General features: G+C 44.9%; 1 protein-coding gene across 1 annotated transcript; it reads left to right on the top strand.

Moving 5' to 3' along the window:
- Window positions 1–510: 510 nt before the first annotated feature.
- On the top strand, window positions 511–16,138 carry LOC139257941 (regulation of nuclear pre-mRNA domain-containing protein 1A-like; the record flags this gene model as incomplete). The annotated part of the gene is made up of 2 exons (XM_070874686.1): window positions 511–773; window positions 16,009–16,138. Coding segments are annotated over exons 1-2 (281 nt in total), but the record flags the coding sequence as incomplete, so codon positions are not given.
- Window positions 16,139–16,511: the final 373 nt, after the last annotated feature.

A 16,511-nucleotide genomic window follows, 5' to 3' on the forward strand; every position in this document is an offset into this window, starting at 1 on the left:
GTGGAGGAAGTGCATCCGGAAGGGTGTTGAGCACCTCGAGTCTCATCGCCGAGAGCATGCAGAAATCAAGCACAGACAGTGGAAAGAGCGTGCGGCAAACCTGTCCCATCCACCCCTTCCCTCAACGACTATCTGTCCCAACTGTGACAGAGTCTGTGGCTCTCGTATCGGACTGTTCAGCCACCAAAGAACTCACTTCAGGAGTGGAAGCAAGTCTTCCTCGATTCCGAGGGACTGCCTATGATGATGATGAGACATGGACAATGACACTTTGATTTGATAAGTTTCCTTTTTGTTTTAGTTATAATTTGGATTTCTTATTTGTGCCCTTTTAAATGGGGGGGGGGGGGGGGTTGCATTATTGTTAAATTGATTGCTGATTGACCACTCTCATGGGCAACCTAAGAGATCAGGAGAGCTTGGCACTGCTGCTGACGTCATGGCCGGCAACCCGAGCGCGCTGACGTCATGGCCGGCAACCCGAGCGCGCTGACGTCAGGCGAAGGCCGCCGCCATCTTGGCCGGGTACAGGCTCGCGGTGTCTCCTCTTTCTCTGTGTGTTTGTGGGGAGGGATAAAACAAAGTGTCCCAACTCCCTTCCCCCCCGCCGTCCGATAGGAGAATGTCCGCCTTTTCCGAGTCAGCTCTGGAAAAGAAACTGGCGGAATTGAGCAACTCGCAGCAGAGCGTGCAGACCCTGTCCCTGTGGCTCATCCACCACCGCAAACACTCCAAGACCATCGTGCTGGTGTGGCACCGAGAGCTCCAGAAAGGTGAGCGCGGCGGCCGGGGCCCGGGCACACACACTGCACACACCAGGGCACACTGCACACAGCACACTGCACAATGTACACACACTGCACACAGCAGGGCACAATGTACACACACTGCACACAGCAGGACACAATGTACACACACTGCACACAGCAGGGCACAATGTACAATGTACACACACTGCACACAGCAGGGCACAATGCACGCACACTGCACACAGCAGGGCACAATGTACAATGTACACACACTGCACACAGCAGGGCACAATGTACAATGTACACACACTGCACACAGCAGGGCACAATGTACAATGTACACACACTGCACACAGCAGGGCACAATGTACACACACTGCACACAGCAGGACACAATGCACACACACTGCACACAGCAGGGCACAATGTACAATGTACACACACTGCACACAGCAGGGCACAATGTACACACACTGCACACAGCAGGGCACAATGTACACACACTGCACACACCAGGGCACAATGTACAATGTACACACACTGCACACACCAGGGCACAATGTACACAGCAGGACACAATGCACACACACTGCACACACCAGGGCACAATGTACACACACTGCACACAGCAGGACACAATGCACACACACTGCACACAGCAGGGCACACTGCAAAATGCACACAGCAGGGCATACTGCACACACCAGGGCACAATGCACTCACCACGGTGCATCATAGGCGGTCCCTCAAAATGAGGGTGACTTGCTTCCACGCCAAAAAAGGATGAGTTCACAGGTGTTTCAATGAAGGACCTAGTATTTCAGATCCCGAACTACATCCTGAAGGGTGGAGGATGCCTGTGCCTGGATTTTTTTAACATGTGGTGGCCATTACACACACCAGCCACCACACGGGCTTGACAGAGCTAGGTCTTGGTCCAGTGGCAAGGACTACCCAAGACGACTGGAGACCTACTCTGCTGCACGGACCTAGTGCACGCACATAACGCGGTGTGGCTGGCCCGTGCTGCCCCTGGCCCCGAACTCTCGCCTCCCCTGGACCCCGATCACATTCCTCCACAGTCTTTCACCGCTCCTGCTGTATCTGCCCACGTTCCAATTACCGACCTGGACCGTGATGACGTCACTCTTCGCTGCCGTCTCCCTCCTGCACCAGCTCGCGCTGCTCCCTGAAGCGGCCTCCACGCTGTTCCTGGGCCGCCGCTCACCACTCCTTTTATGGCCCCGACCTGCCGCTGGTGTTCTCTCACAGGTACACCACACACAATGCACACACCAGGGCACACTACACGCATAAGAAATAGGAGCAGGAGTGGGCCATTTGGCCCCTCGAGCCTGCTCTGCTATTCAATAAGATCATGGCTGATCTGATGTTGGCCTCAGCTCCACTTTCCTGCCCGCTCTCCATAACCCTTGACTACTCGATCGTTCAAAAATCTGCCGATTTTCAACTTAAATATATTCAATGACCCAGCTTCCACAGCTCTCTGGGGGTAGAGAGTTCCAAAGATTCACCACCCTTTGACAACCCTGTGAACTTTTATCTTGTGCAGTAACCTTTTATGTGGCACCTTATCGAATGCCTTCTGGAAATCCAAATACACTACATCTACTGGTTCTCCTTTATCCACCCTGCTCGCTACACCCTCAAAGAACTCGAGCAAATTTGTCAAACGTGATTTCCCTTTCATAAAACCATGCTGACTCTGCTTGACTGCATTATGATTTTCTAAATGTCCTGCTACTGCTTCCTTAATAATGGACTCCAGCATTTTACCAACTACAGATGTTAGGCTAACTGGTCTATAGTTTCCTGCTTTCTGTCTCCTTTCTTGAATAAGGATGTTACATTTGCGGTTTTCCAATCTGCTGGGACCTCTCCAGAATCCAGAGAATTTTGGTAGCTTACAACCAATGCATCCACTATCTCTGCAGCCACTCTTCTAAGATCCTAGGATGCAGGCCATCAGGTCCAGGGGACTTGTCCACCTTTAGTCCCAGTAGTAGTACAGATTGAACCTCCCTTATCTGGAACCAATCCTGTCCAGAACCATTTCTGGCCACCGGATGGCGCATGCGCAGAACTCCGACGTGAACAAATTTAAGTCCTTCCTTGCTGTCGACTCCCACAGTCGCTGGCCTGACCGCGCAATCCACTGCACCCCCCCATGATATCTCGGCCGCATTCCCAGCCCCAAGCCAGCCAGCCCCGATATCCTCTTGCTCAGAACCTGTACCATCCAATTTAACGTGACCACTCCTCGTCCAGAAAAATCCCTTATCTAGAACCGACCTGGTCCCGAGGTTAGGGAGATTCAACCTGTACTTTTTCTCTAGTGATTGTTTTAAGTTCCTCCCCCTCCCTATAGCCCCTTGATTATCTAACGTGAAGACCGATAAAATATTTGTTCAAAGTCTCTGCCATTTCCCTGTTTCCCATTATTAATTCCCCAATCTCATCCTCTAAGGGACCAATGTTTATTTTAGCTACTCTCTTCCTTTTTATATACCTGAAGAAGCTCTTGGTGTCTGTTTTTATATTTTTTGCTAGTTTACTTTCATCATCTATCTTTTCTCCTTTTTTTTTAGTTGTCCTTTACTGGTTTCTAAACATTTCCCAATCCTCTGGCCTATCACTAATCTTCGCAACATTTTATGCCTTTGTTTTTAATTTAATACCATCCTTTACTTCCTTAGTTAGCCACGGATGGTTCATCCTTCTCTTAGAGTCTTTCTCACTGGAATATATCTTTGCTGAGAGTTATGAAATATCTCATTAAATGTTCGCCGCTGCGTATCTACCGTCTTACTCTTTAATCTATTTTCCCAGTACACTTTAGCCAACTCTGCCTTCATACCTTTGTAATTGTCTTTATTTAAGTTCAGGACACTAGTTTGAGACCTAACTGTTTCACCCTCCAACTGAATTTGAAATTCAACCATGCTATGATCACTTTTTTCAAGAGGATCCTTTACTATTTCATTACACATTACCAGATCTAAAATAGCCTGCTCCCTGGTTGGTTTCACAACGTATTGTTATAAGAAACCATCCCGAATACACTCTCTGAACTCTTCCTCAGGGCTCCCTTTGCTAATTTGATTTGTCCAATCTATATCTGAAGATTAAAATCGCCCATGATTATTGCCAGGGTACACTGCACACACACCAGGGCACATGCTGTACACACCACACAAAAGAAAGGTTTGGGGAGTAGTAGGCAGTGCCTTTATACACACACACATACATATAGGATTCAACACGCTGGTGTGGGGACTGCACACTTGCCAAGTCTCATTCATTTGTATTTAAACATGTCATTCATTTTGATGTACCTTGCTTTTAAAAAGGAAATAATTTGTTTAGATGGACCTGAGATTAGTTTTTTTCCTCAAATCTAGCTCCCAGCCCTTCATACACATTCCTTGTGTGTATATATCAATTATAGGACATCTTATGGAGATAACTGTCCATACACAATATATCGGTATTGGTGATGCTGAAGATAACCAGCTTTACAGCTGTTAAAGTATTTCAGTAGTTTGCATTGCTGTTAGGAATTCTGATGCTAATGAACTGAAGCTGCCACAGCAATATCAATTGCTGATCTGTTCTAAACTGTTAGTAACACTAATTTATGTCTCCCTTCTTTCCACCAGCTCAGTAGTTGTACAACTTTGTACAACTTATAATTTGTGATCTTTGTGGCCAAGTGACTGTTTGCCTCGTGTTAATGTAAATTTCAGCCTGATAATGCACTCTTTGACTGTAAATCAATATAAGCTCACTTGTTATAGAGATAGCTCAATGAATCATTGAGGCTGAAATCTCCCCCAAGAGTAGCATTGTTACCATGAAAAGGCTGTTTGAAACCATCCCAAGATGCAATGCAAATAGTAATGGTTTGAATGGGCATTGTCTGAAGCTGTACCGTGCACATTGTCCACATGCCAGACATGAGGCTCCCAAAGCAAGCGCTCTGCCTCAGAACTCCTTCACGGAAAACGAGCCAAAGGTAGGAAGAGGGAACGTTACAAGGACACCTTCAAAGCCTCCCTGATAAAGTGCAACATCCCCACTGACACCTGGGAGTCCCTGGCCAAGGTCCGCCCTAAGTGGAGGAAGTGCATCCGGGAGGGCGCTGAGCACCTTGAGTCTCATCGCCGAGAGCATGCAGAAACCAAGCGCAGTCAGCGGAAGGAGCGTGCGGCAAATCAGTCCCACCCACCCCTTCCCTCAACGACTATCTGTCCCACCTGTGACAGGGACTGTGGCTCTCGTATTGGACTGTTCAGTCACCTAAGGACTCATTTTTAGCGTGGAAGCAAGTCTTCCTCGATTCCGAGGGACTGCCTATGAAAATGACCATGCAGACGGTGAAGTGCTGTGCAATTCTTGTTTCTTGAACACTAGGTGCAGTTGACTTTTGGAGTATCTACAATGTCTTTTTACCATCTGGAAGAAAGGACCAGTACGATCACAGATTTCCACAAATTGTGCTGGCAACTTGATTGGATCATAGACTGAGAGAACTGTCGAATTCTAATTGCGATTCGGGGGAGGTATTGTGTTTAAGTAGATAAGAATTAGGAGCCATTCGTTTTAAGTTCATAATTGGGGTTAGAATTACTGATACGAAAGTAGCCAAGTTGTACACTATGATCAAATTTTAGACTTTGTAAAAGAGGTAAGAACTAAATAATTCCTCCTGTAAAGCCAAGCTCGAGTTGCTGAAAAACATATTTCTACAGCTGTGTGAACAATACTGAGAAGGGAAGGGAAGTACTCGGGTTGGGGAACATGGCTGGGAAAAGTAAGATGAGAGAGAGGAGTTTTCACGAAGGGTCATCGACCTGAAACGTTAACTCTGTTTCTCTCTCCACAGATGCTGCCTGACCTGCTGAGATTTCCAGCATTTTCTTTTGTATTTCAGATTCCAACATACAGTGTTTTGTTTTTGTGTTGGGAGAGGAGTTTTTTGTTTGGTTCTTATTTTTTTTTTTCCCAGTTTCATTAAAATGTTTTTAAATTCACAAATGCATTCCCCCAGGAGCACCCTACTTAGTGAAATGGTGACTTGTCAATTGACTGTCTCGGCTTCGCTTGTTTGCCCATTGTAAGGGGTTTTCAGGGAATGTTGTTGTGCCTTGGGTGTCTCTCTCTGGGCTTCTGCCCTCACAGCTTATGCCTGGCCTGTGAGGTACCCTGAGTGCTGCAAGCGCACCCCTGGAGAGACTGTGTCCACAGCTTATGAAGGGGGTTTTGAGACTCGTGCGTCCCCACAGCTTATGCCTAGCCTGTGAGGCACCTGTGAGTGTCGAGCACTCCTAATCCCTTCTTCCCTAGCCTGTGACACACAGTTGAGTGTTTTCGAGGCGCTCCTAGCTTCCCTTACACTGTTCTGACATAAGACTCACGATCAGGAGATCTAATACAATAGAACTGAGACAAGGTGATTCCAAGAGGAACTTTAGGCTTCCAATTTATTTGACAAGGTGTATCTCAACAAACAGCAATACACCAACAAAACAATCCCCCTAAATCCCACTAAACGGACACAACGAAAATCTTTACACAAGTTTAGCAGTACAATGCCCAACCTCCCACCTTTCCTGGCCTAACTGAGTTGGGAGTTCCGGGGACCAGAGGTTATACTCACTACTGTGCCTTTCTGCAGTCTGGTGGTTTGTTTCTTCTATCTTCGGTGTCTTCGGACACTGATTTTCCTTCAGTATCGAGAGGCTTGCTGGTTGTTGGATCACGAGAGCAGGGAACCACACACACTACGTCAGAAACCCCTTTTTATAGCCAGATTATCCAGTCCGCCTCTCCTGCTGAAATCGATTCTTCCCATTGGTGGGCTTTGTGATTTTGAAAAATGCAGCAGATTTAGATTATTGCGGGTTTTTTCCACTGATGTTAACCTACTCAAGGTTTGAATGGGTGTTGATTACGTTGGCCTCCTGTAGCCATTGTGTAGGCCCTTGGGTTGTTTTGGGTTCCTTGGTTTCTGAAGGTCTGCATAATTTTCCTCCAATTCAGGTTTTCTAACCTACTCAAGGTTTGAGTTGGTGTTAATTGGGTTGGCCTCCTGTAGCCATTGTGTAGGCCCTTGGTTTGTTTTGTTTTCAAAAGGTCTGCATAATTTCCTTCCATAGTGTAAACATGGGGAAGACAATAGCCCGATAATGGCTATGGGTCAGTCCCACAGTTTTCGAGCAAGTGCTCTCCCATTGGCTTGAAAGCCACATGCTTCGGGCTGACTCTGTCCCACCATTGGCCCTCCGGTGTCCTCCCCCATCCTATCACTGCTCTGCCAAGGTCAAACCGTATCGGTTTCAATTCACAGCACAGACGGATCCCACAGCCCTTTTCCTTCTGGGTAAAATGAGGGGGTTTTCGTCCTCCCCTACACCATCATGTTCGAAAGGTAGTATATATGTAGTGAAATAGGTTGTCGTAATTACAGTGAGATCGGCCCAAGTTTCAGAATATCCCAGAGTCCACGCAAGACTGCTTGATTGGCTTCTGTTCCAGATGGCAGCATCCAGAGTCTACTTTGTCCATCATTCATTCATCTATAGTGGAATGCACATCGCAGAATGAAAATCTGTGGAGGTTTAATTTGGCTGATCTCAAAATGTAAGCAATTTCCTTTCTTGGCGTGCTAGAAGCGGGTGGGGAGGGGTGCGATCGAGAGTACCCTGTTAATGCAGGGAGCCAGAATTTTTTTAAGGACTCCAATGTGCCGTATAGACTAGAACCTGGCAGTAGGCTTCGATCTATATGTGAATTTAGCTGCTCAGAAGCATTCAAAAGATTGAGAGTCTGAGAGCGACTTCTGGTTTACAGGGTCAACTTGTCACCTTGAAAATGAGTTCCACAATTTAGGTGCAGCGTGATTTAAAAAAAAAAACAAATTTGGCAACATAAGTCAAGTGCATTTCAGGAAGGGAAGGAGGGGTTTGACACTTGTGATGAATGTATAAGAACATCAGGATTAGGAGCAGGAGTAGGCCATTCGGCTCCTCGAGCCTGCTCTGCCGTTCAATAAGATCATAGCTGATCCTCTACCTCAACTCCACTTTCCTGCACTATCCCCATATCCCTTGATTCCCTTACTATCCAAAAACCTATCGATCTCTGTCGTGAATATACTCATCGACTGATCACCCACAGCCCTCTGGGGTAGAGAATTCTAGAGATTCACCACCCTCTGAGTGAAGAAGTTTCTCCTCATTTCAGTCCTAAATGGCCGACCCCTTATTCTGCGACTGTGACCCCTGGTTCTAGACTCGACAACCAGGGGAAACATCCTCCCTGCATCGACCCTGTCAATCCCTGTAGGAATTTTGTATGTTTCAATGAGATCACTTTTCTTTCATCTAAACTCTAGAGAATATAGGTTGAGTCTACTCAATCTCTCCTCGCAGGACAATCACCCCCCCCCCCATCCCAGGAATCTGGTGAAGCTTTGTTACACTCCCTCTATGGCAGGTATACCCTTCCTTGGGTAATATCATCAAAACAGTACACAATACTGCAGGTGTGGTATCACCAGGGCCTTATATCATTGGATCCAGTTAGCCAATGGGCAGTGAGCACGGGAAGCAAGGTTGAATGGGTACTGACCATTAGGGTTGAGAGGTGGCTGTTGGACAGGATCTGGCAGTTAGATGTCGGCAAAGTACTGAACTGAGAATAAGGAGGTACAGACAGAGCAGTGAGTGTACAGACTCTGAGCTTCAGGCTTGCTACTCCAGGGCTGGGGTTACTGACTGATTTTTGTACGTAAACACAATGAGCTGGAAGCATGGCGGCCTGCAGTTGTCCAGGTGAGGAGCCACCAGCTGCTTACCTACAGTTGCTTACCTGTAAACTTCTCCCTGACACACTGCACCACAGCTACCGGTGACCTTGATCTCCATCTAATTATTGTAATTTAATCAGAATTATAATGAAAATAACTTCACAGCCTTGACTCAGTGGTAACGTTCTTGCCTCCTGGGTCAGCAGCTTGTTGGCTCACGTGCCGCACCAGAACTGAAGTACACAATCTAGCTGACACTGGAGGGAGTGCTGCATTGTCGGAATTGCCATCTTTTGGGTGAGCTGTTAAACCGTGACTCTGTCTGACTGTTCCAGTGGATGTAAAATATCCTATTCAAAGAGCAAGGAAGTTCTCCGATGTCCTGGTCAGCATTTATTCTTCAACCCACACCATCAGATTAACCTGTCGCTCGTCTCCTAACTGTGGCCTCTGTTCTGCACAATTGGCGGCTCTGTATGCCTTTTAAATAAAGGACAATACTTCAAGTAATTAATTGGCTGTAAAGTGCTTTGGGACATCCTGGTCAATATTTATCCCTCGATCAAAGTAACAAGAATAGATTATCTGCTCATTATCACATGGCTGTGTGTGGGAGCTTGCTGTGCATAAATTGGCTGCCGCGTTTCCTATGTTGCAACAGTGGCTACGCTGTCATCATCATCATCATCATTGCTGTAAAGCGCTCTGGGACGGCTGGTGGTCGTGAAAGGCGCTATTTAAATGCAATTTCTTTAAGGAGCACAATTTCACCCATATTTTTATTTCACACACTTTTTGACCCAATCCAGTGGGGTTACAAAATGACGTTATTTATGTGTATTATAACTTGATATTTAAAAAAAATCTAAGTGAAAACTAGCATTTAAGATGTCTTAACATTTTTATTCAGAAAGATTGTTAGCGGTAGAATGCTCTTTCCTATCCCATTCATGTCTTTTGCCACAATCTACAGAAGAATAAAAATGATCAAAGTTACTTAACTTCTGATTTTTTTTTTTTCTATAGATCTTCTCATTCTTCCTGAGCCTTTAATGAAAATATAAATTGGGGCTGTATTCTCGTGCTCAACACGCGAGGGTTACTCGTGCTGGGAAAAGGACAATTGGAATTGTCCTATGAGGAGAGATTGAGTCGACTAGGCCTATATTCACTAGAGTTTAGAAGAATGAAAGGCGATCTCATTTAAACATACAAAATTCTTACAGGGCTTGCCAGGGTACAAAAGAACATAAGAAATAGGAACAGGCGTAGGCCATAAGGCCCCTCGAGCCTGCTCCGCCATTCAATAAGATCATGGCTGATCTGATCATGGACTCGGCTCCACTTTCCCGTCCGCTCCCCAAAACACTATCTCTTTATCGTTTAAGAAACTGTCTCTTTCTGTCTTAAATTTATTCATCGCTTCCACAGCTCTCTCAGGCAGCGAATTCACAACCCTCAGAGAAGAAATTTCTCCCCATGTCTCTTAAATGGGTGGCCCCTTATTCTAAGATCAGTGCCCTCTAGTTCTAGTCTCCCCCATCCTCTCTGCATCCACCTTGTCAAGCTCCCTCATAATCATATACATTTCGATAAAATCACCTCATTCTTTTGAATTCAAATGAGTAGAGGTCCAACCTACTCAACCTTTCCTCATAAGTCAACCCCCTCATCCCCGGAATCAACCTAGTGAACATTCTCTGAACTGCCTCCAAAGCAAGTATATCCTTTCGTAAATATGGAAACCAAAACTGCGCGCAGTATTCCAGGTGTGGCCTCACTAATACCCTGTATAGCTGTAGCAAGGCTTCTTTGCTTTTATACTCCATCTCTTTTGCAATAAAGACCAAGATACCATTGGCCTTCCTGATCACTTGCTGTACCTTCATACTATCCTTTTGTGTTTCATGCACAAGTACTCCCAGGTCCCACTGTACTGCGGCACTTTGCAATTTTTCTCCATTTAAATAATAACTTTGATTTTTTTTCTGCCGAAGTGCATGACCTCACACTTTCCAACATTATACTCCATCTGCCAAATTTTTGCCCACTCACTTAGCCTGTCTATGCCCTTTCGCAGATCTTTTGTGTCCTCCTCACACATTGCTTTTCCTCCCATCTTTGTATCGTCAGCAAACTTGGCTACGTTACACTCAGTCCCTTCTTCCAAGTTATTAATAGTTAATATAAGGTAGATGCAGGGAGGATGTTTCCTCTGGCTGTGGAGTCTAGAATCAGGTATCACGGTCTCAGGATAAGGGGTCGGCCATTTAGGACTGAGATGAGGAGAAACTTCTTAACTCAGAGGGTGGTGAATCTTTGGAATTCTCTACCCTAGAGTGCTGTGGAGGCTCAGTCTTTGACTATACTCAAAACAGATCGATAGATTTTTGGGTATTAAGGGAATCGAAGGATATGGGGATAGTGCAGGAAAGTAGAAGATTAGCCATGATCTCATTGAATGGCGGAGCAGGCTCAAGAGGTCGAATGGCCTTCTGTTCCTAATTGATATGTTCTGATCAGTGATCTTTTCTGTTTTGAAGCACAAAATAAATTGCATTTATATAGCTCCTTTCATATTGAGGATATCCCAAAGCACTTTACAGTAGAAAGTTATACTGGTATCCCAGTCATTTTCTTCTCACTTTCACTGATCTGCAGAATTCCCTTTACTTGGTACATTTTATGGCCTTATTGTTAAAGGTTATTTAACTTCTGATTTTTTTTTTCCCTCTATATCTTCTTATTCCTCCTCAGAGTCTTTAATAAAAATATAAATTGGGGCTGTATTACATAGGAGCATAACATAAGAATTAGGAGCAGGAGTAGGCTTTTCAGCCCCTCGTGCCTGCCCCGCCATTCAATAAGATCATGGCTGATCTACCTGAACTCCACTTGCCTGCACTATCCCCATATCCCTTGATTATATTAATATCCAAAAATCCATCGATCTCTGTCTTGAAAATACTTAAAGACTGAGCCTCCACAGCTCTGCGGTAGAGAATTCTAAAGATCCACAACCCTCTGAATGAAGAAATTCCTCCTCATCTTGGTCCTAACTGGCCGACCCCTTATTCTTAGACTGTGACTCCTGGTTCTAGACTACCCAGCCAGGGGAAACATCCTCCCTGCATCTACCCTGTCAGTCCCTTTGAGAATGTTGTATGTTTCAATGAGATCACCTCTCATTCTTCTAAACGCTCGAGAATATAGACCTAGTCTACTCAATCTCTCCTCATAGAACAAGCCTCCACCCCACCCGCCCCCCATCCCCCCATCTCAGGAATCAGTTTGGTGAACCTTTGCTGCAATCTGTCCATGGCAATATATCCTTCCTTAGGTAAGGAGACCAAAACTGTACCCAATACTCCAGGTGTGGTCTCACCAGGGCCCTATATAATATTCTTGTGCTCATCACGTGTGGATTACTCGGGATGGGAAAAGGGCATTTTCAACGTGCTCTTTCCACCCACAGTCCATGTCCAGTGCTGCCAAGTCAATGAATAAATCCCCTTCTGCTCTGTCACAATTTGAAAGCACTAGCCACTGCAGGCATAGCACTTTCATAGACTTGTGCAGCACAGAAGGAGGCCATTTGGCCCATCGTGCCTGTGCTGGATCTTTTGAAAGAGCTATCCAATTAGTCCACTGCCCTGCTTCTTCCCCGTTTCCCTGCAAATCTTTCCTTTTTCAAGTAGAGATCCAATTCCCTTTTGAAGGTTACCTTTGAATCTGCTTCCCCCATCCTTTCAGGCATTCCAGATCATAACTAGTTAGGCGTTTATACAAAAAAAAATTCCTCATCTCACCCCTGTTTCTCTGGTCTTAAATCTGTGTCCTCTGGTTACCGATCCTACTGCCAGTCGAGCAGTTTTGCCTTGTTTGTTCTTATCAAAACCCGTCATAATTTTGAGCACCTTCTCTGCTTTCCCCTTAACCTTCTCTGCTCTAAGGAGAACAATGCAATCTTCTCCAGTCTCTCCACATAACTTAAATCCTTCACCCCTGGTACCATTCTAGTAAGTCTCCTGTGCACCCTCTCCAGGATCTTGATATCCTTCCTGAAGTGTGGTGCCCAGAACTGGCCACAATACTCCAGCTGAGGCCGAACCAATGATTTATACTGGCCTCTATAATGCTTTTTTAACGGCCCCCTCAACTTCTCCTGCCACCGTTAAAGATTTGTGTTCGTGAACTCTACCATCTCTCTTCCTGCGCCCCCTTTAAATTTGTGCCATTTGGTTTATAATGCCTCTCCTCATTCTTCCCTCCAAAATGCATCACGCCACACTTCTCTGCATTAAATTTCATCGGCCATGTGTCTGCCCATTTCACCAGTGTGTCTATGTCCTGAAGGCTGCTACTATCCTCCTCACTGTTTACTATATTTCCAAGTTTTGTGTCATCAGTAAACTTGGAAATTATGCCCTGAATACCCAATCCATGTCATTAATATACATCAAAAAGAGCAGTGGTTCGAATTACAACCCCGGGAGACACCACTGTATACCTTCCTCTGGTCTGAAAAAGATCTGTTCACTGCTGTCTGCTTTCTGTCTCTGCCAGTTTCATATCTTCACTGCCCCTTTAATCGCATACCTTTTAATTTTGCTAACCTCTCTATTATGTGGCATATTTATCATATGGCCATCTTCAGGAGAGAAATTGCAAAGTTAACACATCCACTAGAATTTGAATTAATTCCAGCAAATGTCTTTCTGTTAGTGATCATCCTAACCATTAAATGATTGTGTTGTCAACACCTATTTTAAGTGTATGCAACCAGATATGCTGTAGCAACGTTGTCCAACATGTTAAGCCACGTGGCTAATTGCATTTTGATTAGTAAATAAACCAGCAATAGACACAGTTGTTGGGTGTGTGATCTCAGTACTTTTATTTGCATTTTGATTAGTAAATAAACCAGCAATAGGCACCGTTGTTGGGTATGTGATCTCAGTACTTTTATTTGCATTTTGATTAGTAAATAAACCAGCAATAGGCACTGTTGTTGGGTATGTGATCTCTACTTTTATTTACATGCCATATGCATGAGTTTTTTTTACCCTTTTTTGTGCTTTTGGTGAAATGGTAAGACAAAAAAGTGTGTGCGAATATTTCTTTGATTGTATGTGCTTTGTGTCTTTGGTTGTTGGTTATCTGCTAAAATGTTGTGTTAACATGGATACATACACCAGCAGCGAGAGAGGAGCTGTCACCATGGTCCACTCGACCAATTGTAGCAATCACTCAAGGCCAGCAGAAAAAAGAAGACCTGACCAATAACGAGCAGCTTCAATGGGGCACGTTATGGCCAAGGTTAAACTGCATCCAACCACGTTGTCGATGGAGAGCAGGGGCGGGTCTGACATGCCCTGTGCGTGTGTACATTTTCAGCAATCGCTTTGATCAAGTCAAAGTACTGCTCGCAACAGCTGAACAAAAATCTATAAGCTGCACTAACATGTGCTGTGTCTGATACATTCATACCAGAATTCCAAGTTTCACGCTGAATGGTGGTAGCTATCTAAGTAAATGTACACTTGAAGTACATTTACCTGTATTGTGTAAGGCGTCGACTAAAATGAGTTCACGTGGCTAAAATGGTGTCGCGCAGTCACGTGTGTGGCGAGGCAGCGATTTCTATTGGACATCACTGCTATAACAACAATAACTTGCATTTATGCAGCGCCTTTTAACGTAGTGAAACGTGCCAAAGTGCTCCACAGAAGCATTATCAAACAAAATTTGACGCTGAGCCACGTAAGGAGATATTAGGCCAGATGACCTAAAACGGTAGGTTTTAAGGAGCGTCTTAAAGGAAGAGAGAGATGTAGAGAAGTGAAGCGGTTTAGGAGGGAGTTGCAGAGCTTAGGGCCTTGGTAGCTGAAGGCACAGCTGCCAACGGTGGAGCACTTAAAATCAGGGATCAAGAATTGGAGGAGCGCAGATATCTCGGAGGGTTGTAGGGCTGGAGGAGATTAGAGATTAGAGATAGGAGGTGTGAGGCCATGGAGGGATTTGAAAGCAAGGATGAAAATTTTAAAATCGAGGTGTTGCTTAACCAGGAGCCAACGCAGCATGAAGATAGGGATGTTTAAATATCGCTCATTTCTGGGTGTTTGCGGCTTTCTTCCTGGTGTGATGTAACCATGCCTCAGAATTTTGCCAGTGTGCTTGGGTTGCTTATGTTGCGGGCACTCGATATTTTATTGACCAGCTTTAGAGAGAGCTGTTCCTGGCTCGGCCTGCTATTTAGATGGGTTCCAAAAGCTGCCTTTAGCAAAATCTTGATAACACTGTTTTATCCACTCTGCCACAGAGGTTTTATGTGTTTTGATTACAGTTAGGAAATCAATTCCTCAATAAAACTTTGAATCTTTGACTCAGAGGTAGCAGTTGTGTCTGAGTCAGAATGTTGTGGGTTCAAGCCACACCCCAAGACTCGAATACTTAATCTAAGCAGACATTTCAGTGCAGTACTGAGCGTGTGCTGCACTGTCAAAGGTGCTGTTTTTCGGGTGAAATGTTCAACCGAGATTCTGTAAAAGATTCTAGGTTCTTGTGTCCTGACCAACTTTTATCCCTCAATAAACACCACTAAAACAGATTATCACATTACTGTTTGTGGAACCTTGCTGTGTGCAAATTGGCTGCCGCATTTCCCTACATTACAGCAGTGACTACACTTCATTAATTGTGAAGTGCTTTAGGATGTCCTGAGGTCATGCAAGGCACGATATAAATGAAAATTATTTATTTTTGTTCTGTGTGCAGTTTCGCTGGAGTGTTGGAAAATTAAAAATCTCATTGCACGAGTATATATTTGTCAGAAAGCAAGAAAGACTTGCACTTGAATAGCGCCTTTCACAACCTCAGGACATCCCAAAGCGCTTTACAGCCAACGAAGTACTTTTGGAGTCACTGTTGTAATGTGGGAAACACGGCAGCCAATTTACACACAGCAAGCTTCCACAAACAGCAATGTGATAATGACCAGGTAACCTGTTTTTGTTATGTTGAATGAGGGATAAATATTGGCCAGGACACCGGGGATAACTCTCCTCTTCTTCGAAATAGTGCCGTGGGATCTTTTATGTCCACCCGAGAGAGCAGACAGGGCCTCGGTTTAACGTCTCATCTGAAAGGTGGCGCCTCCAACACTGCAGCGCTCCCTCAGCACTGCACTGGAGTATCGACCTAGATTTTTGTGCTCAAGTCTCTGGAGTAGGACTTGAACCCACAACCTTCTGACTCTGAGGCGAGGGGTGCTACCCACTGAGCCACAGCTGACACAGTTTGTTCATTTCTTTGTTTTGTGTATTTGTTCATTTTAGTTTCTCACCAGAAAATAAAGACATTTGGTAGTGTAACCCATTAAATAGCATTAGAACGCTTGACTTTTCTTTCTCTGCTTTTTGTCCACAGCTAAACCAAGTAGAAAACTGACCTTCCTTTATCTGGCCAATGATGTGATCCAGAACAGTAAGAAAAAGGGACCCGAATTTACCAAGGACTTTGCGCCAGTTTTGGTGGATGCATTTTCGCATGTTTCAAGGTACTGTCCTGTTCAACGGAAATGTGGCAAGGCAGAGTTTCACTAATAACCTGCCTACATTTAGAAAGTCAGTGTCTATAACAATCAAATTACTTGAATAGAAATTACTCTTAAAAGATAGGGTTCCAGTTTTTCTTTTGCATTAAAGGCAGGCTGCTATTGTTTTTTTTCTTTGAAAAATGACTGGCAGTCCCTTGTAAGTCCCTTGACAGATTAGGAAAAGGGGAGGTGCAATGAGACCTGGCTGTCATGGTACATCAGTCATTGAAGGTAGGCATGCAGGCACAACAGAGTAAAGAAAGCAAATGGCATATTGGCCTTCATAGCGAGAGGATTTGAGTATAGGAGCAGGGAGGTCTTGCTGCAGTTGTAC

The sequence above is a fragment of the Pristiophorus japonicus genome, unplaced genomic scaffold (assembly GCF_044704955.1).
Source record: "Pristiophorus japonicus isolate sPriJap1 unplaced genomic scaffold, sPriJap1.hap1 HAP1_SCAFFOLD_937, whole genome shotgun sequence".
Lineage (NCBI taxonomy): Eukaryota > Metazoa > Chordata > Chondrichthyes > Pristiophoridae > Pristiophorus > Pristiophorus japonicus.